Source organism: Chlamydotis macqueenii, chromosome Z (assembly GCF_036417535.1).
Source record: "Chlamydotis macqueenii isolate bChlMac1 chromosome Z, bChlMac1.mat, whole genome shotgun sequence".
NCBI lineage: Eukaryota > Metazoa > Chordata > Aves > Otidiformes > Otididae > Chlamydotis > Chlamydotis macqueenii.
Window position 1 is genome coordinate 2,797,808 of NC_141593.1, and position 23,986 is coordinate 2,821,793.

Consider the following 23,986-nt stretch of genomic DNA (forward strand, 5'->3'; position numbering starts at 1 on the left):
ATTGAACATTTAAAAACTACTGTGCAAGTCCTTCATCTCAACTGTTTCAATGTGTTTTAATGAAGAAGGTAGTCTAGAAGCTCTATGAAAGTAGGCTTGCTTGGGCTGTGTCCATACTGGTCCATGTCTTGCATCCTCGCAGACTAGTCTGGAGGACATTTGTCGCTTGGCTTGCATGTCTTGATTTACCTGGAAAACAGTGAGATAGTACGTGGACAGTGTGTCAAAAAGGGTGCTGAGGGTTCCAGAGGTCTAGTGTGGGGGATGAGGCAGTGCCAGGGTCTGCACTGAGACCTGGGAACTCGGAAAAGCCTTCCATTCCCCTTCTTCAGGCACAGTCCATGGGAGCTTGGTGTGTGACTTTTTAATGATTTATGGGTCTGTGGAGTAGTGTTCCATGTTGGTAATACAGAGTGCTACTGCTCATGTGTTGCATTGCCTTTGTTCCACATTTGCAAAAAGAAATTAAAAAAATTCTTTCTATATTCTTTCTTCGTGTTAGTTTTAATTAATGTTTTAGATTTTCAATAGGGGTATATGGAATGTAGTCTGGAAAAAGTTAAAAGTGTTAGTGCACTCTAGGGTTCTGTGTCTTCACGTGGTGTAAGACACTTGTTTTTTTACTGCTTGGAACGTGCTGCATGCTTTACTGTTGCTACTTTGTTCTCAAACATCACCAGTCTTATGGAAGTCTAAACCAGGAACCTCTGTGAGGAGTAACACTAGTTAACTGTAATTAACACTAGTGACCCATATGTTGGCCTTGCATCATAGAGCCTTTGTGCTATATATATATATTTTTATTTTATTTTATTTTTTTTAAGCATCGAAAGTGTAGCATTGCTCTCTGGCTGTTCAACATAACTGTGAGCTGGGCAGCTCTTCCTCTAGGACCTGCAACAAATGTGTGAATATTTCCAAAGTTTTCTCCTCCATAATTGCTGAGTTTTCATGCTGTGTTAATCTGCTAAGACAATCTGTGACAGCCTGTTACAGGGAACCACAGCAGAATGCTTGTCTGAAAACTGTTCTTTTCGCAGAAAGCACAGACCCAGCTGAAGCTGCCCATCGTACCTTCCCTTCAGAGGCTCATGATTTACCGCTGGGCTCACCAGGCACTTGCTACTCCTGCTGATCACCCTCTCATGCCACTAATCTGGCAGAAATTCTTCCTCCTTTACCTCCACCGACCAGGACCACAATATGGGTGAGTCTGATCATGAGGGCTCTAGCAGATCAGCAAGTGAGACTGCACCTGAAAGCACCTGCAACTTCTCTAAAGAGTCAGTTTATTTGTGGAAATGCCCGTTTGATGCTTGCAACTAGACTTTGTTGTGCTCTTTTGTTCATTTTTAGGTTACCTGTAGATGGCTGTATTGGAAGACGTTTTTTCCAGAGTGCAGCTCATGTTAACTTACTAAATGAAATGAAGCAGCGCTTAACAGAGGTAGCAGACTTCCACCATGCTGCCAGTAAAGCACTGAGAGTGGAGAGTCCTGCCGAGGGCAGCGACAGATCACCAGAGAAGGCGAGCTGCTCACCGGATTACCTGACTTCACCAGAACTGCATAAGGAACTTGTCAGGTAAAAAAAGCCCGCCTGGTTCAATCTTATTCAGTGCAACCACTTGAGCAGCTGCTGGAGCACAGTCTTATCTGTGGAGACACGAAGGGATGTCACCCTTGTCTGGCCTTGATGTACCGCAGGCACTTGTTATATGCATAGCTGTGGTCAAATCCATTCCTCTGTTGATACAACTTATTTTGTTAGAAAGGGAGTTGATTTCACTGCTAAAAATAAAACATTGTTGACATAGTTGTCACTCGCCTTCGGAGAGGGCTTTGTTTTTTAGCTAATAGTATGTCCATGCTGGTAAAATATTTGTTGTTTAGACGTACCTGCTACCCGTATGTACATGTAAAATGCTACTTTGTTTGTGCACCTCTGTTTGTCACAGGGCAGGACCTGAATTTCTGTCTGAGTAAGGTTATTTCCTCAGGGAGTTTAGTGGGGACTTCAACTCATGGTTCAGCTAGTGCAGTTTACCCAGTGAGGATGCTAAAATTGAGCTGTGACAGTGTGTTCTGTGCCAGCTGGAAAGTGGCATGTCTGCTTAACCGAAACCTTAGCGCAAGACTGCCGTCTTGTCACTGCAGCTCAGCTGATGAATGCTCACTTTTGTAAGAGGTGGTAACTTCCAAGAGCTACGTATCTCATGGACACTGAAACGAGCTATACTGTTCAGAAGTCTGTGGTTCTGTTAGACAGAGAATTTTGATCTGAGGAGTCTACCTTAAGAAATATTTGTAGCATTAGGGTATCTGAATATTCCCAGAAACTAGTTGAAAGGATTATATGGAAAGAGTCCCTTGTTCAGGGGGTTTGGGCATATGGCGTCTGAGCTGCTTTTAAGTGCTTCCCTCCCTGCCCGGCAGTCAGTAGGTACTGTACAAACAAACAAGGAAGATCATAAATCCTCCTTGGTTGCCTGTGAAAAATAATCCAGAAATGCTCACTGGGTGTAACTTGTTTAATATTTTTGATTTTTTCATTTCAAAGAGGTTCCCCACTCCAGCATAAAGCCCGATTGCTCTACAGACAAGTAAATCTTATGCTTAGGAAGTTTAATGACTGCCTAGACAGGAGAGAGAATATCGGTAGAGTTAATGAGGACTGACTCTTGGAACTAGACTACTTCCATTTTTTCACCAGTGACACTGACAGAGAGAACGGGAGTTTGCTAGTGATACTTAATACCACACTGTGAAGATTCAATGGCATTCTAGTTCTTCCTTGTCAGGAAGAATCAGTGTGATTGTAAAAAGGGTACTACTCCGTTGAGCTATGCCAATTGAAGGATATATTTATGTTAAGGTACAGTGATAGCAGAGGAGGAAATCAGAATAAACTAGCCATGAATTTGAGTCTGAAAATAAATTAAAAGATGTAACTCTTGACTCAGTTGTGACCTTTTGGAGCGAGCACTCTAGAGAAGCCAAACTTCCTCAAATGTGCTCTGTTCTTTCCTTTGGTCTTTTGAATGGGTTGTAGATGAGATTCCCTGACATAGAGACTATTCCAGTCCTGAGTCATATGCTGATTTGCAGAAATGTTTTGCTTTTCAAAATTTGTCCTGTTACTCTTTGTTATTTCTCTTTGTATTTTTCTAAATTGCTTCTTTCCACTGCTAGTCTTTGAACTAACGTTCAATAAACTAGTCATAAAGCATCTGAAATATCTACATTTTGAGCCAAGTCACCTTGTAGCATTATTTATTGCCTTAACTCCAGAATGAGACTACTGTCTAATACCTGCTATGCATACAATCAAAGTTGACATTGATTTGGTTTTTTCCTTTTTTTTTTTTTTTGTTTTTCTTCTCAGGCTTTGTAATGTTTTTATTTTGTGGTTGGAAGAAGAGAGTTTCCAGAAAGGAGACACGTACATTCCTTCTTTACCAAAGCAGTATGATGCACATAGACTTGCTAAAGTCATGCAGAATCAACAGGTGAAGTGCTAATGACACTGGCATTCTGGGATCCAAAATTCACTTCCCTTGTTAAAATGGGCCCTCTAAAGTAGTGGAAGACTTGGTGTCACTGGTCTTTAATATGCATGCAGCATGTATGATACCTTCACAGCTCTAACTTTTTTCCTAAAAATCCTGTGCTGTCCCAAACTGCCTTCCATTATATTTGAGCGAGGACTCATGAGTAGATTTCTTGCATATCTTATTGAGAACACGATCCTTATTCTGTACTGTTCTGTAATACTTTTTATGTTGTAAGATAGTTTTAGAGAATTACTGGATTTGGAACTTTAAATTACAAAAGTCTGGAAGCTTAATTCTACTCATGTTGGTAGTCTGTAATATGTCAGGTTCAAATGTAAGTCAGCGAGTGGGAGATGTCCACTCGGAATACTTCAGTATTCTGTCCAGTAAGCCTAAAGAGTTAGTATAACTAAAAAAACTGAGGGGGAGATTTTGGAAGGGCATCTCCTCATGCCTGTTTTGTTTTTATTTTTCAGTGTCTGTGACTACTGGAAATGCAGCCTGTTCTAGCCTGATTACAGTTATTCATGCCATGATATTTTAGACTATCTTGGTTTCCTCTGTGTTCCCTTTTTAGGAACAGAGTTTAAATAGTCTGTGCCCTTTCTCTTTTATGTTTTAGAAATTATACCATGTGTGCTTGTCAGGTTTCTTCTCTAAGGGTCACGAATGCTTTTCAGTTGTTTATCTGAGTATGTGATAAAAATTCTGCAGCTTTTTTCTTCAGTAAAGAAAGTAGTAATTTTCCTGTGACTTAAAACTGCAGGGTCTAGTTTTATGTACTTATTTTAGTTCCCTAGCTACTGTGATTGATGCACAGTATATGATACTGACCAAAATGGGAATGAAAATGTAATATTTTTGTGCTTTAGGATTTGTGGATGGAGTATGTCAATGTTGAACTCATACACCATGAGTTTCAGCAAGCTCTAAACCTTTGGCTGCAGGTTCAGCGTGAATCACATACAACCTGTGTTTCTGCAGGGCAAACAGATTTCACCAACCCTTTATCAGGTAAGAAATAAGAATATTGTTAATGAAACTGGGCCAGAAAGAATTAATATCATGTTGAAGCCCTGGTTTCTTTAGGAACATAAGGATGTCTTGAATAAAGATGTTAGTACAGTTTGTTTTCTATGGGTTCAGTATTTTGGATGAAGTTTTAATAGTGTTTTCTCTGAGATGCTCGTGTGAGATACTAACATTGATGTTTTTGGCTTAGTTTGCCACATCACAGAACAGCAGGTCGAGAGCTTCATGGGTGAGCTCTTCAAAGATTCCTCTGCAAAGAGCATACTCCAGACAGGCTGAATTTTACCAAAGTTTAGATAGACAGCCGCAAGCAGAGGCAAAAACCATTGTAACTGAAAACAGAAAGATTGTCTCTGGTTTGTGGTGGGTGGTTTTTTTTTTTTTCGTTGTTGTTCCCAGTACCTTTCCCTGGAATTTTGGCATGGTTGGAGGGTTGTTGTAGGACAGAAGGGGATAATAGTCATCGTAGGTTTATTAAGGTGAGATTAGATTTTTTGAGGGGCTGATTAAAAAGGGGAGAGAGGGCATAGAAGGGAATAGTTTCATAGGTGAATTGACACTCTTTGGGCAAAAGAATTGAGTGGGAATCAGCAGGAGGAGAGAGCTGACCTGGAGAGAGGCTGTGTTTTGGGGAGGAATTGGAGCTGACAATACTAGAGATAAGAATGAATTGTAGGGGAAGGAATGTGAATTTGGCTTAGCAGACTGAGTCTGGGAGCCTCTGTCTGATGAGGGGAATAAAAGAAGTGATAAGAGGAAAATTGAAAGGGTAGAAAGTAGGAATGGTTGGGGGAAACAAGGAAGAGCAATGAGGCCTTGGATCCTAATGTTTGTGTGATGGAACTGGTAATGAAAATTAGCTGTGTGAAATAAACTTTGGCAAAAAGAATAGGAAGATTAGTTAAGTGCTTTCTTAAAGAAGGAATATTTGCTGTTAAAAATGTTTAATGCAAAAAAAAAAAAAATTAAATAACATTGTTTAATTTCTTCTGAATTTCTTGCTGACAAAACTTGCTTCTGTTTTCTTTTCTAGCCAAGGAGAGGATAATGAATAATTTGAAGAAGTTTGATACTCCTAAACCCCTTCTTCCACTCCAGACGATGAAAGCTCCTGTGCCTGTTATTTCCTCTGCCAGTCTAGTAAGTCAGAAAGAAGCAATTCAGCTCATACGCATGGACCTTAACGTCTTGCAGCGACATGCCAAGTAAGACATAGCTGTTTTCCTTCTGCCTCACTAGCCTGTCTGGCAGTGCCATCAGGTGCCCTTTACAGCAGCCTCATTTGTGGTGTTGTCACAAAACTGTCAGTACTTCTGCTTTTTCTCCCGGTTTTGTGGTGTTTTTTTTTTTTTTTTTTTATTTTTCCCTTGGCTATCATGTTATTATTCACCCCTTTAACTGAGATGAGACTGCACAAGTCTTATGTAATGACTAAGATTACATCAACTAACATCTAAATTGTACAGTTTCTTTTCTCGTTTGTCATATTTCTTATACTAAAGCCTCCCTTTAGCCTAGATTTGTTGACAATAAGTTAACCCTTTTACACTAATGTAGTGGACACAATGTGAAGCACTGGTACTCCCAAGAGAGAAATCTGATTTCTGGAACTATTCGCTTTGTGAGTGAAAGAGACTTTCTGTTTCTAATATTCCTACTAAGAGAATCCAGCTGAATTATTTTCAAACACAACTGATGAATGTATTGCTGTTCTCGCCCAATGTAGTTGTTTAATAACAGTATTATAAACCAAAACAAAATTTGCTAAGCCCAAGAGAAGGTGTGTTCAAACAATTGCAGCAGCAATTTTACGTGGGCTTTTTTTTTGTTTTGTTGATTGAATCATCCCACAATCTAGCTTTTTTGTCTGGTGGAAAAGTACATTCCCTACAGAGGGTAATCTGTTTAGTTTCTTTCCAGGTTGTCGTATAGAGTAATTAAAAAGAACTCATGCAGACTTCAGTAGTTTCGTTCTTCTGAACCTATTTTTTTATTACTTTGAAGTGCTAATAATTTGAAATTTTCATTTAGTTTCATTTAATAACTTGTAATATTTTCTAGGAAGGTGTAATGAGTCTTTGTACAGCACGTTAAATTGATGTCTCATCTTTTGCTTAGAAATTCTTAGTATTACTGTTTTCAATAAAGATTTTGGTAACTTTATTAATAAATGCTTTTCAGAACTGCAGCTCTCTGGGAATCTCAGCATGTTGCTCTCAATAGTGAGATACTGGACACAGTACCTAAGCTGTATGTCAATCGGGAAGAGCAGATCACCCTCCATTTGGAGTGCCGGGGGACTTCAAATAAAGGCTGCCAGGGAGCAGCTCTTCTAACAATCCAGGTTAGAGACATGGCATCTCTTCTGTTTTGGGCCTGTTGGACATGGATGGTGAAAGTGAGGTGGCTGAATGGTTACAAGAATGGTAGCAGTTAACTAAAAAATCCATACACACATATTGGTTACCTGAAATACCTAATATGTAATGCTCAAAAGGAGATACAGATCAACAGCTGAAGAATAAGTTGTTGCATAAAATTTGTTTGGCTCACAGTGTCCTTTCTAAACTGCTTCCCAATGTGTGAATGTGGGAATATACTCACATAGGAATAGAAGCATGAAAATGTTTGTACAAATATTGCAATGTTGCTTGGTGTGTAAATTTCTTGATCCCCTCTAAGTTTTAGTCCCTATGGATTAAAAGTCTTATATGAAAGCCATGAATTATGTTAGTGTGTGATAATTAAATAGGAACATGAGCAAGGATGTGGGCTTGGGCACGATGTACTAAATCTGATCAAAACTTTCAGGGAAAACCATCAATATTCAGAGTTCTCTTACTGGGCTCTGCTTCATTTTTACAATTAGGTGCAACAAAAAATTTTAGCAAAAGATATTCTGAAATGAATATGTGTCTTTTTGTCATTTAGTTTGAAGGGAAACATAAAAATGAAGCAGTGAGCCAGCAGCTTCATGCTTTGCGTAAAGAAGTGAGACAACTGCAGGCAGAAGCTACGAAGCCACCTTCTCTGAGTGTTGTGGAAGCAGCAGTACATGTGGAAAATTTTATAACGTAGGTTATTCAGACACTTTTTTAGGTAGTGATGTTTTATATTTATTTTGCTGTATATTAGAGTTAAAACGTGGAATCTGTTTGTGTGTTTTTTTGTAATGCTTATCAGCTTGGGTCGACAACAGAGCTGGAATCCTGAGACCTGTACGTTTGTGACAAAATTTCTAAAGAAAGAACTCTGTGTACTATCAGAAGAGCTTGCTACTGGTCGTTCAGCCTCTACAGGGCACACAGTATTGTTTTCTACTTCAATTTTTTGTATTCTGTATTAGAATAGCTGTTCTAACCATGCAAAAGCACATTGAGTGATGACAAGGATGATATGTCAGACTTAAGGAAATGGCAAACTTGTACTACAGCCGTCTCAGCCATAGGCTAAACTGTATGTTTTTAAAATCTCTGTATAGGTTTTTCCCTGCTAATACTGCAAGACATAGTTCTATAATACAGTGTTATAGTATGAAGTAGCTTTTCAATATGTAAAGGAAAATCGTGCAGTGGAAGAGGACTATATAATAACACTTTTTAGGGGGGATTAGTCCAAGGCTGCCTTCCTCTTGGAGGCCTCTTAGAGTTAATCCCAGAGGTCCAGTTTTGCACATCATTCTTCTCAATCTCCTAGATTTCTGCTGGGATTCTTTTAGTGTAGTTGGTTTCCTTCAGAGTGTACTCGCTGTATAAGGGAAAAATATTTGGTTACTATTTCTACATGTTCGTTCTTGATCATTAATCTGAAAAATTCTGTGGATGAGCTAGTTCTTGAGACTTCTGTGGAACTGCATGTTCTTCAGATGTTTTAATTCAGACTCATTGAAGATGGGGGTTTGAGCTCAATAAGCCATTTATTTGGCAATACACAAGAAAATCATAGAGTCATAGAATCACAGAGTGGGCTTGGGTTGGAAGGGACCTTTAAAGGCCATCCAGTCCAGCCCCCCTGCAAGGATCAGGGATGTCTTCAACCAGATCAACCGGGCCTTGAATGTTTCCAGGGATGGGGCATCCACCACCTGTCTAGGCAGCCTGGACTGGTGTTCTACCACACTCGTTGTAAAAAAATTTTTTTGCTAATATCTAATCTAAATCTACCTCCCTGTATTTTAAAGCCATTACCCCTCATCTTATCGCAACAAGCCCTGCTGAGAAGTTCTCCCTGTCTTTCCTGTAGGCCCCCTTTTAGAAAAGATTGATTCTGTTTTAGTTCTATTATTGCTAAGCCTGTTAAGTAAGGTTAGGTAAATTTTCTTGCAGTACAGATGTAGCTGAGGTGACCTAAGAACATGATGAACACATGATTTGAGGGAGAAATAATCTATTGGAACTATGCTGTGCAAAATCTTTTGATGATCACTTTCTGACTCGGATTATAGAAACTTTCTAAGGTTTGGAGGTGCCCATTTCAGGCAGCAAAATTACTTGACCTAAACCTAGCACTCTTCAGCGTGGGTATGAGAAGGTTCTCATCAATGTATAGAAATAGCTGAATGGTGGGTGCAAAGAAGCTGGAGCCAGGCTCTTTTTCAGGGGTGCCCAGTCACAGGACAAATTGCAATGGGCACAAGCTGAGACATAGAAGGTTCCCTCTGAACATCAGGAAACACTTTTACTGTGAGGGGTAACACAGGCTGCCCAGAGAGGTTGTCAAGTCTCCATCCTTGGAGATACTCTAAAGCCAACTGGACGTAGTCCTGGGCAACAGACTGTAGGTGGCCCTGATTGAGCAGAGGAGTTGGCTCAAATGTCCTCCAGAGGTCACTCCCAAACTCAACCATGCTGTCTGTGACTCTGTGAAACCATGCTTGATTATCTTGTAAGCCAGAAATACCCATCTAAAAGCTGTATATTGGTAGGACATCTTTCTTAATTGTCACAGATTATTTTCTGTGTATAAATTTAATCTGAGCTTTCTTTTTCCCCAGGGCCTTAATAAATATCTACAAGGTGCAACCTATGCCTGCAATTAAGAAAGTCGGAATTAGTTTGTTTTTTACATTAGTGGAGTATGTGTGTGATGAAACTCAACGCAATCCTCCCACAAGGCAGTTCTTCACATCCTGCATCGAGATTCTAGGCCAAGTGAGTTTATTCTCTGATTTTTGGGTGCCTAATGCTTATCTCAATTCCCTGCTGATATTGGATGCCTGAAACATTCACAAGCTTGAAAGTTAACTTCTAAGCTTCTGTCTCATTTTCCTTTCAACTAATTGTATACACAGTCTTTAGGAGAGTTTAAGCTTGCATATAAGCAAAATAAAAACTGTTACTCTGAGATGCCTACTTGGTGCTAGTAAATGCTTACTGTGTTAGTTAAATGCTAAGGTAGGCTGGATTTTTGGGCAGGTAACAAAAATTTGAGTACTTCCAGTGCGTAAAAGTGTGTTTTGTCATATATTTTGCTGTTACCGGTCACTTTCTAGCTGATGTATATCTTGTCAACCTCTGTGTTTAGATACCTCTTTTCTACAGCCTTGCAATAAATTTTCTTTGTGTAGAGGGTTAGCAAGAAGTTTGCTGCTAACTGAGCATGTAATTGCTTGTTGTTTTCGGTAACATTTGTTATGGGGAACACATTGTGTGGGTGCGCTAAGAAGAAGCATTAGCCTCTGCTTTGAGTCTAGGTGTTTATTTTCATCTCTTAAATACAGTTTGTTTCCCTGTGCAGCTATTCTTAAGCACCTCTAACAGCTGGCGTGCTGAAAAGTTCTTCTTAGCCATAGTTCTGTTTTAATTTTTCTTAACATCAGGGCCTGTTGTGACAGGATGAGGGCTAATAGTTTTAAAAAAGAGGGAAGCAGATTCAGATTGAACATAAGGAAAAAATTTTTACAATGAGGGTGGTGGAACACAGGTGTCCCAGAGAGGTGGTGGATTTTTAGATAACACGTGTGGTCACAAGTGCTGTTCTTAAGTGTACAAGGGAAACGTATTTATTTTACGTTATATCTTTTGAAACAGCAGTATTTAGTTGATGTCGATTTTAGTCTGCAATTTTTGGGAAAACTTTCCTTCTTAAAAAAGGACTAAAATTGTGCTTGTCTTGACAAAAAGCTCCAAGGGGTGTATTTTTCTAATAGATTCATACTGGGCCATTTTTCTCACCATTCCCAATTTCTTCAGGTGTTCATCAGTGGGACCAAGTCAGAGTGCAAACGTCTCCTCCAGACAATCCTGCAGAATCGAAGGCTCTGTACTCTCCTTTCTCCTTACTTCACTCCTGTTGCCTCTCCTGATGAGTTTGTGACTTTGTATGAAAAAGTCGTGTCCTTTCTGAGTGAGGATAACAGTGATGTTGTCTTCATGCTGCTGACAAAGGTAAAGTACTCGTGAATACTGCCTCAGGTTTGTGGGTTGCTTTTGTGGGTACTCTTTCCCTAAAGACTGTGACTTCAGGGTGAGGAAGAAAGAGGTGCAGATCTGTGTTTTTAAAATAAGGTTCTATAGATCTGTCTTGCTCATCCTGAATGGTATGTGTTGTACTAAGCTCAAGAGGGGCCGGAGGCAAAAGTAAATAGAAAGCTTAAGCTACCCTTTCCTAGCCCGTATAGTATCAGTATGTGCTTCCTAGGGCTTACTCTTCAGTGCACTCTTACTCTTGAAATTAAAGCTGGCTCTTGATGGATGCTTCTGCCTGATACCTCTGCAGAGACATTAATCAAAACAGCCAGTGAATCCCAGGTATCTTAAATAAAAACAAACAAACAAATTTGAAACAATGGCTGAATATTCCATCCCTGTTTGGCTTCTTAAAACATCCAGAGTTAGGGAAGAGCAAGTGATTTCCATGTCTCTTGTTTCAGGGGTCTGTGATACTGTGTGTGTTGTCACTGGAGAAATTACTGTTATACTTGGACTTTGTTATTGCTCTGATTCTCTTAATTAGTCACACAGAGACAGAGTCGGACACCTCGGTTTTGAGTTAGGGCTGATGAGATGCAAATCTATTAGGTTTTTCTTAAATATATAAAAATGTCAGGATTTTTCTTCCCCTGACAATTTCTCCCTTCTCTGTAAAGGTCTTGTGGCTGTTAAAGCTTCTACTTACAAATGCTTCCTGTCCTCTCTTCTAGTTTGACCTTACACAATGGTTAAGCGTTGCTAAGCCGCCTCTGTCTGAACGTACCAAGCTTTTGGAGTCTATTCACTTGGCTTTCAATGCATGTGGCCTTGAACCTGAAGAAGATATTTTGATGCCGTTTAATATCTTCTGCAAGCATTGGACTAACCTTCTCCAGTATCAGTTCCCTGATCACTATAGTGATTTCCTGAGATTGTTCGTGCAAAGTGAGTATCTGAATTGATGCATACTAAGCCTTTCGTACAGAGCTCTTCTGGCTTAAAGATAGGAACTGCATGTAGTAGAGTTAACTAGCAACAAATATGGAATGATTTAAACTTAAGTTTCCAGATGCACTTTTATGTGCATGCCTTGTGATACGTTTTTATTAGACATATTTTAGCTCTGCTGAAAAGAAACACTGTTCTGTAGATCAAAGTACATGCATCAGTGACAACAGATTTTCAGCCGATATTACAGGAGGATGGAGGAGAGGTTTCTGTTAATGGAAGCACTTATTAATTATAATTATGCCACAGTCTGTAGTGCAGCATTCTTGTTCTTGAGCACCTTTCAATGTCAAACTGGGAACTGGAATCGTGAAGACCTGGGACTGAAATCTGCTAAAAATGTCCTGGTTGACAGTAGATGCTACCTATAATCTGCTGCACCTCTGAAATGAGAACAGAAGTACTTCCTTTCTGTCAAACCGTATGTGTTGAGGCAGCAGCTGTCTCTTAACATGTATTTGTAGCCAGGAATGTACTAAGTGCCTGGGAAACTCTCTTAAGAGGGTGTATAGATGCCAAAAGGGAATGTTAAGTTTCTTTTGTTTGGGAATCAGATATCTCTCACCCTTAAACTTGGGTCTTTCAAACTCATGCCTTACCTATTTGTGTGTGTGTGTGTGTGTGTGTAGTAGTAGTAGGGAGCTCTAATTTCAAACTCTTCTGACTCGTATTGAGAAGGGGACTAATACCCTCCTCCTGATTTTCACAAAGGCATTCCCTTCTCTTTCTCCTAAGGTTCATCAGAGCAACTTCTAAGCCCTGACTGCTGGAAGGTGTCACTTAAAGCTTTGGGATGTGTTTCACCAGTGACAGAACAGGGAGGCTTCAAGAAAAGCAATTCTGCTGACAGTCCTGTATTGAGGGATGCTGCAAAAATCCTTCTCTCTGCAGAACAGGTGGATGCCTTTTTGGTTGATTTATGCTTTTCAACTGAAACAGATGCCCAGAAGTGACAAATAACACTGCTGTGCCGTCTTTCTGCAGCTGATTAATGGTCTCATCCTTTTTGCAGGTTAGAGAGACAATAGAATGGCTTTCCACATCTTTCTGCAAGCTCCGACTGACTTCAGTGGACTTCAGGACTTTTGGCCTGTTTTCAAAATGGAGTCCTTATGTGGCTGAAGTGAATAAATTTCTGGGATATCTTAGTAAACGACTTATTGACACTGAAGTTGCCAATTTAACCCAAGAGCCTGTTGGAAGTACCAGAATTCTAGCAGGTAATGTATCTTAAAAGCAAATCACTTCAGAACAGGCACTCAGCTTCTCTAATTTCCTGTGTTAAAGACCATTTAAATATACAGTAAAATGTTCTTACTCAGTGTTTGTACAATAATGAGAACATTAAAATACAGATGGGAAATGTTGATGCTACTTCATGGCGATGTGAGACTTCATGTTTTATCTTTATGCTTTTTGGAGGAAGCTTGTTTATATTTGAGCTGGCTTTTAAAATTATTCTGTGAAGAGATCATACTTCAAAGAAAAATACAGTCTCTTGCACTGAGCAGGCACAGGTTTGGGAATGAGGGACTAATGAATTTCATCATGGTGTGATTTTGATTTGGAGAGAATTTGCCAAAACGCCTGTTATTTTAGTCATATGCAGGTTTAAAGTGTGAATTGTTACCCCCACAATCTCGGATGTGGTAGTGTTATTAATAAAACATCTAAGCAATGCAAAATGCTTATGATTGTTGCTAAAACAACCATACTGTTAACCAGAGTTACTAGTTACTTGTAAGTTACTACTACTGTTCTATTTTAAATTTTTATTTGACCAGAGAGAACTGATTAAATATTAGAATAAGCAAAGGGCATTGTATTTAAGTTTGGAAAGGTGTAATACATTCACTTGCTGATTTGAGGGAAAAAAATAGCAACTTTCGTTTTGTTTTCTTCTAGCATTGCAGTCCTTGTATTCAGTCATAGCTGGACTCTTTAAATCGTGGATACTGGTCTTGGATAAGGAAGATGCAAGGTATATATTGTATTTTAAAATTAAATTAATTTTTGCTAAAGTAAGGGCTTGAGCTCTATAAGAATGATTTTAATTGTTACCTGTTTATTTTTTTTCTAATTAATGACTGCACTGTGACCTTATATTTAAATAGCTGTTACTTGTGTCATATCCTTAACAATTATGGAACTAATTCATGACTCAAGTGAATTTTTCGAAGGCTTGAATTGCATAAGTATTTTAGATACAAAAAATATCTCTGCTTCCTGACCAGAACTTGGTTATGAGAATATGGATTGTAATCGGTTCTGAAAACACTGAAACTAGAATTTTAGATTCCTTTTTTTAGCTTCTATAATATCTATAATGCCTTAGTTTTAAACAGAACAAAAAAGCCAAACAAATACAACCCCAAATGCCAATGGCATGTAAAGAAACTTCAGGCTAAATCAGTCCTCTGATGATCTACTGTCTCGTGTACCTCTGTCTTCACGTGGACGGTTATTTGTAATACACATTTAAATTTTATTTTCCTCCAAAACCAAAAGCTTTTTGATTTGTGAGTGCATCTTCAGCACTTACTTAGAAGGTTGACTGCAGGTAGTATGAAGTGTCATACAGAAATTCCTATGTTTTGGTTTGTAATTCAGTTATGAAATATCAAACACGTAATCTCTGCTTACTCAGTGATATTGTGGATATTCAGTGTGACATTAAAGTATGTACCTGTCCTAAGGAAGAGGAGGACAGTCCCAAAGAGTTGAGTTTGAGAGAACTGCTGATACCTGTACTGTATTGATTTACTCTTCTTCGGAATATTTAAGTCACTTAAGTGTTTGTTGATATTTGTGTTGCTTCACTACTTCTTCTAAGTAACCAGCCCTGCTACCCTTGGTTGGAGAGCGACACTCCTGTAGCATCCACCGTCGTCTGTTTGTTTACAGACTGCATCAAGCTTTTGCACGACAGTTTTAAAGGTGGGTGAAGTCTGTGCTGTTTTAATGTAATGGCACTTTCTGTTCTGTCAGACCAAAGAAGATTTTTGACTGAGATGTGGGACGTGAGGGGATTTTCTTTGTTATGAACTTTTAGTCAAGATGATCACTGCAGTGGTACCAGGAGCATTTATTTACTTCATCTTTAAAAGACAGCTTTTTTTTCCTTGGCAAGGGTAGGGAACGTGATTGATAAATGTGTATTTGTCAGATAACAAAGTTTATGTGAAGGAAAGCAAAACAAAATGAGCTGTCCTGGGAAGAGCATGACTTCATTTCAAGTCTGTACGTTGTTTCCATTCAACATATGCAGTAGTATGTCACAATGACCAATACGTATGTCTCAATAGCTGGTCTTGGGGGTAACTTAATCTCCAGGACAGATCGTTTTGAGCTCCTGTTTAACATTGCTTGTTGTGCTCGGTGTGTAGTTAGACATAGGAATGGAAAAAGCTAATTTCACGATACCTTTTAACAACTTTTAGGGATGAACTAGATCCAAACTTACCTTGTAACAATAAATAATTGAGAATAACATATCATTGTGTGTGCTATAAAACTTGAGATACATAAGATCTTTTTTAAAAAGCTCCAAACGGCCCAACATAAAAGCAATGAAGTTCTGCATGGAAGGGGTGTTGTTTAACTTCAGATTATTGTCCAGCAACTCTTCAAAAGATCGAGGAAGGGCATGAAATCATAAGCTTCTCTGCTTGTTGATTTGGAGGGAAAAAATGTATCTAAAAGTTAGATGTGAATTTTTTTTTTTCTTTGAGTATATTTTAGCATAACTTACGTTTATGGTTTTGTATCTTCAAAATTGAACTTTGTTCTATAATCAAGATTTCCCTGAATTTTTCCAGTTGTTAATTCAGCTGTTTTCTTTCAATCTAGATAAGTTGTTGCCAAGCCACCATGGGGCTCTCTGGTTACATCTGATGCATTACTGTGAATGTTGCACAGCCCCCAAAATGCCAGAGTTTATTCTTTATACTTTCCATACTGAGTTCAGAAGGCTTCCATGGAAGGAAATGCATCCAGACCAGATGCTTATGGAAGAGTTCTTTAAAGTGAGTACATGGCATCTGTTCTATTAGGTATATAATCAGTGTTACCCTTGAAAATAACTGGAGAGCTGGAGACCATTCTTTTAGCAAGTAAGCTTTTAACGTTTATTGTAGCATTCACAGTTGCTCGTTTTGTGATTGTTTTTGTTTTTTTTTTTTAAGGGGTGCCATTGAGTCTTAGACAAAGTTGTGGGGAGCTGTAAAGCTAGAGCAATGACAGATTACAAAGACTGCTATCTGAATGTCACATTTATTACATAATATATTAGATGCGTATTTAGTTAGAAGTAATGTATTATTACTGTTGCCATATTCTTCTCACTTCCAAGTTGTCTGGGACAATGTAAAGTTGCAGATAGGTGTGGAAAGACTCCAGGATTTACTGCTTTACTCCTTGGGATGAATTCTTCATGCAGTTCTGAACAGGCTCAGAGTTTCTTAGTTTCTATTAGAGTGAAGAAAAATGGATGCAATCATGCAGCTAAGAGCTTGTAATAGATTATTTCTTTCTGGTTTGTGGTAGCTTGGTATTCTGTACTGGTTGTTTGAGAGGCTTAGAAAGTTAAGTGCAATTCCTCTGCTGGAGGACAAAATGATGGAGAAGTGGCATCTGTCTACTCCTCTGCTGACCTAAAATGCTGCTGTGGGTTTATGGTTAGCTAAGGAACTGAAAAGTGTGGAAGTATTTATTTATAACTTACATTGTTTTATGTGCCTTTTTTCCTTTCTCCCTCCTAGATTGAAAGAGGCAGCCCCAAGAGTTGTTTCTTATTCTTGGGTTATGTTCTATGTGAAATAAACTGGGTCAGTGTCCTCTCTGATGCCTGGAATCCCAACCCACATCCTCAGACTCACAACATGATTGTCTGTTTGCTGTATATGATGGTCCTGTTGGCAAAGGAGGAACAACTTGTAGGCAAAGAGGTAATTTTCGGAAGGATTCATACGTGTTTGTATTACAAGAAGGATAATCCTTTGCTACCAAGGGCACAGGATGGGACTTCTTTCCCACTTGCAGAATGGCTAACTCAGAAGTGTTTATTGGGTAGGTAAAATTCTCCAAATAGTATTCCAGAGATGGCCAAGACTAATCCCTTTTGTGAGCCATTTTATGTCACTTGTGTGAAAAAAGAAGAGCTACTGTTCATTTTAAGAAGCTTCAGTAGGTGTTGTGATCCAGTAGTGTTGTAAAGAGTGAGCAAATAAAAACAGAGTTTCCTGGAGTTACAAAATGACACTCTGGATTTTGGAAAGAGCAAATATTTCATTAGTTTCATTAGTGTTTTAAAAATTATTATTGTTATATAAAGCTACTGTGCAGTATTTTTTCCTTTCGTTATTAAGAACGGGATGCTGCATAGTATAGCTTTCTTGTCTCTTAGGCTAACCCTTAATTAAAATTTCCTTTTCTCTTTCCTGTTTTTGGAGAGCCTTAGGTATAAGCACATGCAAAGTAGAGGTGGTATTAGCAAGGAAACATATGCATCTATAGTACATGTGCATATATATATGTACATATTGTGCACCTATGTATAGGTGCATATGTATTGTGCTTGCAAATATATATGTATGTATATATTTGCATGCACAATATTATGTGTAACTTAAAGTGAAGCTTTTTCTGACAGCCTGAGTGAAAAGAGTGTCTAGTGTCTGCCCGGTTTGATGCAGGCAGTCTGCTGACGTGAGTGCACGAGCAGCTTTGACAGTGACATTCGTGCCTGTGGCACCTGTGGTGCTGTGAGAAGGGCTGGAAGGCTCACTGAGTCACGTTTATTCTGTCACAGCCAGTCACGTAAATCGCCGCCGTGCCTTACTGCTTTTTCTGAGTGGCAAACATGAATGTGTGGAGGAGTGGTAAGGACTCATTGAGTTGTGAAAAGCTTGTGTCTGGCTCTGTCTCTTACTGTGGATGTTCGTGATGTTTCCCAACCTGATCTTCAGTACTGGTCACACTTAAAGGTAGCTGTGTTAAGCACAACTTAGCCATGAGATTAGTCCCTGTGAGGTTAGGAGTAGCACTTGAGTGTAGTTGTCTTACGTAAGTCTGAATCCTGAGGGATTTGCATCACCAAGCTCCACAAATGAGTCTTCTGTCTGCTGGTCAGCTGTGTTTTTTCAGGTTCTGCAGTAGCCCTCTGCTCTCTTCAGGAATGTGCAAAATCTTATTTCTATCCCTGCATTTTTAAGTGCAGCTAGTCTGATGCTGCCCATTGTACCTGTTTCCAAAGCAGGGTCAGGATCCACTGATGCAGGCTGATCAACTGGTGCAGGCTTTCAGCTCCAGTCACTCAAGAATATTAACCACTAAATGTGTGAATATCTGTCCCTCAGTTGGTTGAAATCATGCTCTATACTTTCATAGCTGTCTAAAAGGAAAATATTTATTCATCTGCTTGAACATGTTTTCTCGGAAGGTGTAAAAAGCTGTTGTGCAGTCCTTGCTCAGAACTGCTTTTGCAAGCATTTATTTCTTACCACAAAATGCTCCCCTCCTAACTCTATATGATGTGATGACAAGTCACTATGATGTAATGTCTTGAAGACCAGATATATATTCAAGAACCTTGTCACTGTCTGCTTCTGATGAGTTACTGGGGAGGGATAACTTCATCTGTTGAATCTTGAGTTGAGTTTTCTTGTTCTTTTACTCTGAAGGGGAATTTGATCATCTCTGATTTCTCAGCACTTTTCCTATTTATGGTTCCATTGCAGTATTTCTGAACTGTTGGAATAGGAAAGAGAAACACTGGGTGTTAGGATGAACTTTCCAAACCCAGCTTTGTGTAGATAAATCTAGCGCAGTTGGATTCAGTCCGTTACTTCTGGGGGACTCTTCCAGAGGGGCTGGGTAATCTTCAAGAAGTCCCGTCTTACATCTACTGGCATTCTCCTCCTTACAGCATATTCCACTTTCCACTTCCTCTGAGGCATTATGTGATGTGTCAAGATGTCACCAGCAGCTTTTGATTAACGTTGTATTCCAGCTTAGGAAAATTACTGGCGTGCTTGAGCACTTTGACAAGTACCTGATCTACAAGTGTCATGTTATTAATGTAGTCTAATTTGGCTTAGTTCTGGATCCTTAAAGTTTTTAGGTTGTGTTGGCTGTCAACACAATTCCAGTATTTGTTCACTGTATAACATGTTGAAATTTGGGGCTCCTCAGTGTCCAGGGGGTCCTTTTGTATCACAGACGTGTATGAACCTGCGAGAGGAGGACAGCGGTAGCTGAGGCTGGACTCCCTGCTGCTTGTTGGCAGAGAGACTTTTCCATCTGTGTATTTGCACTGCCTGTGTGAGTTGTGGACGCTGTAGGCTGCTGTACTGTTTCGGGATGGTATTTATGAGAGTAAGCACTTGAGGAGGAGTCCTCCAGATTGGTTGGTGATTCACTAAATGGAAAATCGAGGTACTCAGCTTCTCTCTCTGGTTCTGCTTTGAGCTTAGATTTTTTTTTTTTTTTTTGGCAAACATCCATTAAAGTGACTTTACCTTGTAGAGTCTCCACTTCTTTCTAGCTGTCTTTACATGTTTACTTGTCAAATTTTAATGTATTTCATTGACTTTTATGCTTGGTTAGAGCTGCTGCAGCAGTCAGAGTACTGTTATGTGAATGCTAGAGGTGACATACTTGTGTTGGCTTGCTGCTTGAATGAGGAGTTGATTTTCAGCCAGACTCCCAGTGATCATCTATTTCTGTCATCTGTTTCTGTTCCATCTCCTTCAAATTTTGGAGTCTGGGCTTCCTTCCAATATTGAGTACTGTGAATATTAATTTAAAACAGCAATGAAAGTGGAGCTTAGACTGATGTCTTTAAATCTTCAGGAATCACCACTCATAAATCTTCTTGGGCAGACCAGCTCCCTCCCTTGGCAGCTTGTGGGCATTTCATCTTACCAAAGCATCATCAGCTACTGCAACAGCCACTACCCTCCCTCTGTTATCCTTGCTAAGGATGCTGCAGCTGAACTGATAGTGAAACTCCTTAAAATCTCAGCAGGCTTTGGTGCATCTTCGGATAGCCACATACACCTTGTAAGTTGAACCAGTTTTGCAGTGTCTCCTTGTTGTTTGCAGTGTTCTGCTTCTGTATATTACAGAGTGTGGAAAGAACTCCAGGCATTATTTTTTTTTTCCTAATGGATTTTAATTTTGATTGATAGGATGCAACGCTGAAGTGCCAAGCATACATTCGCCAGGTGGTTCAATTTCTCAGCACCTTAGAACAAAGTGGGAAGATTACTCTTGTGGTTTTGGAACAAGAAATGTCCAAACTGCTAGATGATGTAGTCATCTTTAATCCTCCAGGTTTGTGTTGAAGAAGTAACAAATTACTTTAAAGTTGTCAAGATCCTTTATTCCGCTGCATAGATTGTTGCACATCTGTGACTGTGTAATTACTGTAATGTCTCCCTTGTGGGCAGCAGGGCACGTTGCTTTGATGATGTATGTATAGATGGTGTATTAGCACGAAACAAAGATATGAACGTTACCCTGCAGAGCTGCCAAGAGTGACAGAACCAACAGAAAAAACAGGGTTTATGTTGTGAGTAAAACTGGTATGTAGGAGCTTGAGGGATTCTTTTCTTCATGGTCTAATTTTTTCAATTTTTTAAAATTTTATTTGGCGCTTGCATGTTTTTTAAAAGGAAGGATGACACATATACACTCTCTTGGTCCTGAGGGATCGAGTTCTAAGAAAGGATTCTAAGCTACCGTGCAACTGGAAAAACTCTATCAAAGTAGGGGAATTATATTGATGTACACTAGTAGTATGGTGTGTCCACACCCGTAGCACTTGCATTGGTCTAAGGTTTAGTACTAGTACCATCCTGAGCTTCCTCTGTCAAACTAAAACCTCGGGTGAAATAGTTTGTCTCGCTGTACTACACAGAAATATTGTCAGGAGTAGTGTCTCTTCCTGTCCGTGACCCACACAGGTGTGCTAGTAAGAGTGAACAGAAAGCGTCTGAAAATCTGTGAGAGTGGTAACTGTCTCTCAGTACTTCTGTTGCTACGTGGGGAGCTCTGCAGGACAGCCCCATAGCCAGCAAAACTCTTGAGAAGTGAAGACTTGCCTGTCGCTGCTGACACTCCTTGTAGCTGATGAATTTTGGAGGAGGCAAGAGCTCCACTATGAGAGGAGCAGCTCTGTCTCATGACCCCTCGTGCACACTTTTATGTGTTAAAGGGCTGAAAGAGAGAATGCTCTGTGTTGCTCAAGCGAACTGTGGAGGATCACTGATGCAGAGTGACAGGAAAGGGCTGATGTGTATCGGATTTAGCTTCTCTTTGAGTTTTGGAGGGGGCTGGTGGAGATTTTTGGAAGAGCCTCTGAGGCAAGCACCTTCTGTTGAGAACAGCTGGAGAGGAGAAAGCTGGGATTCTCTCATGGACAGTGCTCCAGGGTTTGTCCCAGGGAATCTGGTGGGCCGTGGTGTTAGGTGTCTGGTGGTCATCCTGCTCAGTGGTCTGCAGCCTGTGAAGTGGGACTTGGCTGTAAAACTAGTTTACCTTGGGTAAGTTGGCTAACCTCATAGCATTGTCTTTCTTGTTTGGTCTGTGATGAGAAGTCTACCTTACTGGAGAGCTGTGCCATGGCAGATTGCTCTGGGGGCTTTTTTTTTTTTTTTTTTTCTCCCTTAGTAGATAGATGATACAAACAGAATAACTTAGTTCGGAAGGGACGTCTGGAGGCCTAGAGTCCAACCTCCTCCTCAAACCAGGGCTAGCTTCAAGGTTAAATCAGGTTGTTCAGGGCCTTGTCCAGTAAGCATCCAAATATCTGCAGGTGTGGAAGTCCCAGACTCTTTGGGCAGTGATTTTCCAGTGATTAATCCATTTTTGTGCTCAACTTTTCTTCATAACCAGTTGAAATTTTTCCTTCTACAGTGCCTGACATTGCTTGAAAATGTCCTTTTAAAACAACGATAGCTATTTTTCATCAATATGTGCAAAGGTCTACTCTGTACTTAGACTTTTGAGAGCCAAGTGCAGGAAACGTTTGTGGTTCAAGGGTACTGTTACAGGTGGGCCATGATAACGTGTTCAGGCAATGCTGAGAGGTGTTTTCAAATAAATACTCTGGGGCTGAACACTGGGATTAGCAGGAAATCTAGAATCCTGGAAATGCATGAAGAGATTGTGACATTTCAGGGCTCATCTCGGTCATATTTCAAATTGAATCATCTAAAATCTTGGTTGTTTCCCTCTAAGCTGTGCTTTAAACTGTGTTTTAATACCTACGTTTTCTTGGAAACTTGCTTTATCACTAGATTTATTTGCACTGTAGTCATGGTAAAAGGCCCTGGGTGGAAGACGGGCTCCATTGTTCTCTGCTGTACAGCCTTACCAGCTGTCTCTGAGTGATGAACTGTCTCATTCAGGGAAGAACTGCGAGGAACTGGTGCTTATTGCAGTTCCGTAAGTACAGACAAGGAATTGAGGTCTGTAATAAGCAAGAGGCTTTTCCCAGTATCTACAGAAAGGGTTCAGCGGTGAAACAGAGCTTGACTTCTAGTGTCTATCTACTGAAATGACTCCCTTATTTCTGACTTTCAGATACGGGTCTGCAAACACGTCATATGGCCCTCAGCAGCCTCTTTACAGAAACGCTGATGATGATGAACAATTCTAGCGTTACAACAGCCGAGTCGCTACGGGGGAGCTTACGAAAGTGGATCGACGGCAGAGTGCATGGGTTGCTGGCAATGCCCCTTCTTACAGCGGCGTGTCAGAGCCTGGCCTCTGTGAGACACATGGCAGAGACGACAGAAGCCTGTATCACTGCTTACTTCAATGAAGGTAAGAGCCTTCTGCTGCTCGTCTCCAAATCTTTGATCAGTCTTGGATGCCCATCGAATATGGATTGCCTGGAGTCATAGCTTCATGCTGCCCAGTGTCAGAACTGGGTTTTAATCTGGTTTCCGTAATCAGGTCTCTTTTCTTTGTATCTGATGGCTCCCAACTGTCACACATATATGCACTGTAGTAACTACATGTGGAAAAGTTATGCCACTATGGTCTGAGGTTTTCAACTGCTCTAATTGTGTATTTTCATAAGAACTGTACCTGTCTCTGTGACGACCAATTTGCTTTGTGTAATGGTTACCATTTTTCCAGCTAAAGGGGAGGATTTATTTAAAAAAGAATCATCCCAAGAGAACAAACCAGATTTTTATGTCCACTACTGTAGTGTTCTGTAGCCTAATTTAAGAAAAAAAAATACTGTTAATTGGTAAAACAATGAAATTCTGTGATCTGTGTTTGGTTGTGAGGTTTTTTCTTTTGGGTTTTTTTTTTTTGGGGCAGAGGGGTTGGAGGGGGAAGTTCTTTTTACATAATCCTTGTGGAACTACATATTGATTTCTTCCACATTGTATGTGATTAGATTTCAGTACATTGGAAGGAAATACTTAAAATTACATTGTTAGAATTTTTTATTTTAATCCTGACTGAACGCTGGGAAAATATCTCGTCTAGACCTCAAGGAGATGTCCTGTGATAGTGGAGTTTTTCTTTTCTCTCCATCAGAGTTACATGACAAACGGATCACCTGGAAAACAGCTAAACCACCCTGAGTTCTGTAACTTAGAGGAATGCAGTGAAGTAGTTCTAGTTCTAAGGTTTTACGAAGTGCTGCTTTCTTACACACTTTTTGTTCTGTCCTTTTGTTTTCTTTATAGATTTTCCTCACCACCAGGATTTAAGCTGGGGCCCTGTACTTGCCTCCCTCCAAGTTCCTGAGCTAACCATGGAAGAATTCCTACAGGAGTGTCTGTCTTTAGGAAGCTACTTGACCCTGTATGTCTACCTGCTGCAATGCCTAAACACTGACCAGACTCTTACCAATGAAATGAAAATCCTGCTAACCATCAGCAAATGGCTGGAGCAAGTGTACCCAAGGTATGAAACCCAAGGCTTCTGAATCTGCCTTGATTTTTAAATAAGGCTGTTG

The 23,986-nt window shown here is 39.9% G+C and overlaps 1 protein-coding gene across 4 annotated transcripts in view; it reads left to right on the forward strand.

Moving 5' to 3' along the window:
* Positions 1 to 23,986, forward strand: part of EPG5 (ectopic P-granules 5 autophagy tethering factor) — a 58,138-nt gene that overhangs the window by 28,239 nt on the left and 5,913 nt on the right. For 3 of the 4 annotated variants that reach the window (XM_086769815.1, XM_086769816.1, XM_086769817.1), the window contains 20 exons: positions 1,041 to 1,207; positions 1,357 to 1,584; positions 3,385 to 3,508; positions 4,426 to 4,567; positions 5,619 to 5,790; positions 6,767 to 6,929; positions 7,517 to 7,659; positions 9,579 to 9,735; positions 10,777 to 10,971; positions 11,727 to 11,940; positions 12,739 to 12,899; positions 13,016 to 13,223; positions 13,909 to 13,984; positions 14,837 to 14,940; positions 15,853 to 16,028; positions 16,764 to 16,949; positions 19,855 to 20,064; positions 20,193 to 20,337; positions 22,591 to 22,833; positions 23,715 to 23,934. In XM_086769815.1, coding sequence (XP_086625941.1) covers positions 1,041 to 1,207; positions 1,357 to 1,584; positions 3,385 to 3,508; positions 4,426 to 4,567; positions 5,619 to 5,790; positions 6,767 to 6,929; positions 7,517 to 7,659; positions 9,579 to 9,735; positions 10,777 to 10,971; positions 11,727 to 11,940; positions 12,739 to 12,899; positions 13,016 to 13,223; positions 13,909 to 13,984; positions 14,837 to 14,940; positions 15,853 to 16,028; positions 16,764 to 16,949; positions 19,855 to 20,064; positions 20,193 to 20,337; positions 22,591 to 22,833; positions 23,715 to 23,934 — 3,434 coding nt within the window. Of the gene's footprint in view, positions 1 to 1,040; positions 1,208 to 1,356; positions 1,585 to 3,384; positions 3,509 to 4,425; positions 4,568 to 5,618; positions 5,791 to 6,766; positions 6,930 to 7,516; positions 7,660 to 9,578; positions 9,736 to 10,776; positions 10,972 to 11,726; positions 11,941 to 12,738; positions 12,900 to 13,015; positions 13,224 to 13,908; positions 13,985 to 14,836; positions 14,941 to 15,852; positions 16,029 to 16,763; positions 16,950 to 19,194; positions 19,324 to 19,854; positions 20,065 to 20,192; positions 20,338 to 22,590; positions 22,834 to 23,714; positions 23,935 to 23,986 lie in introns of those variants that run through there. The other variant, XR_015261387.1, reaches the window with a different exon arrangement.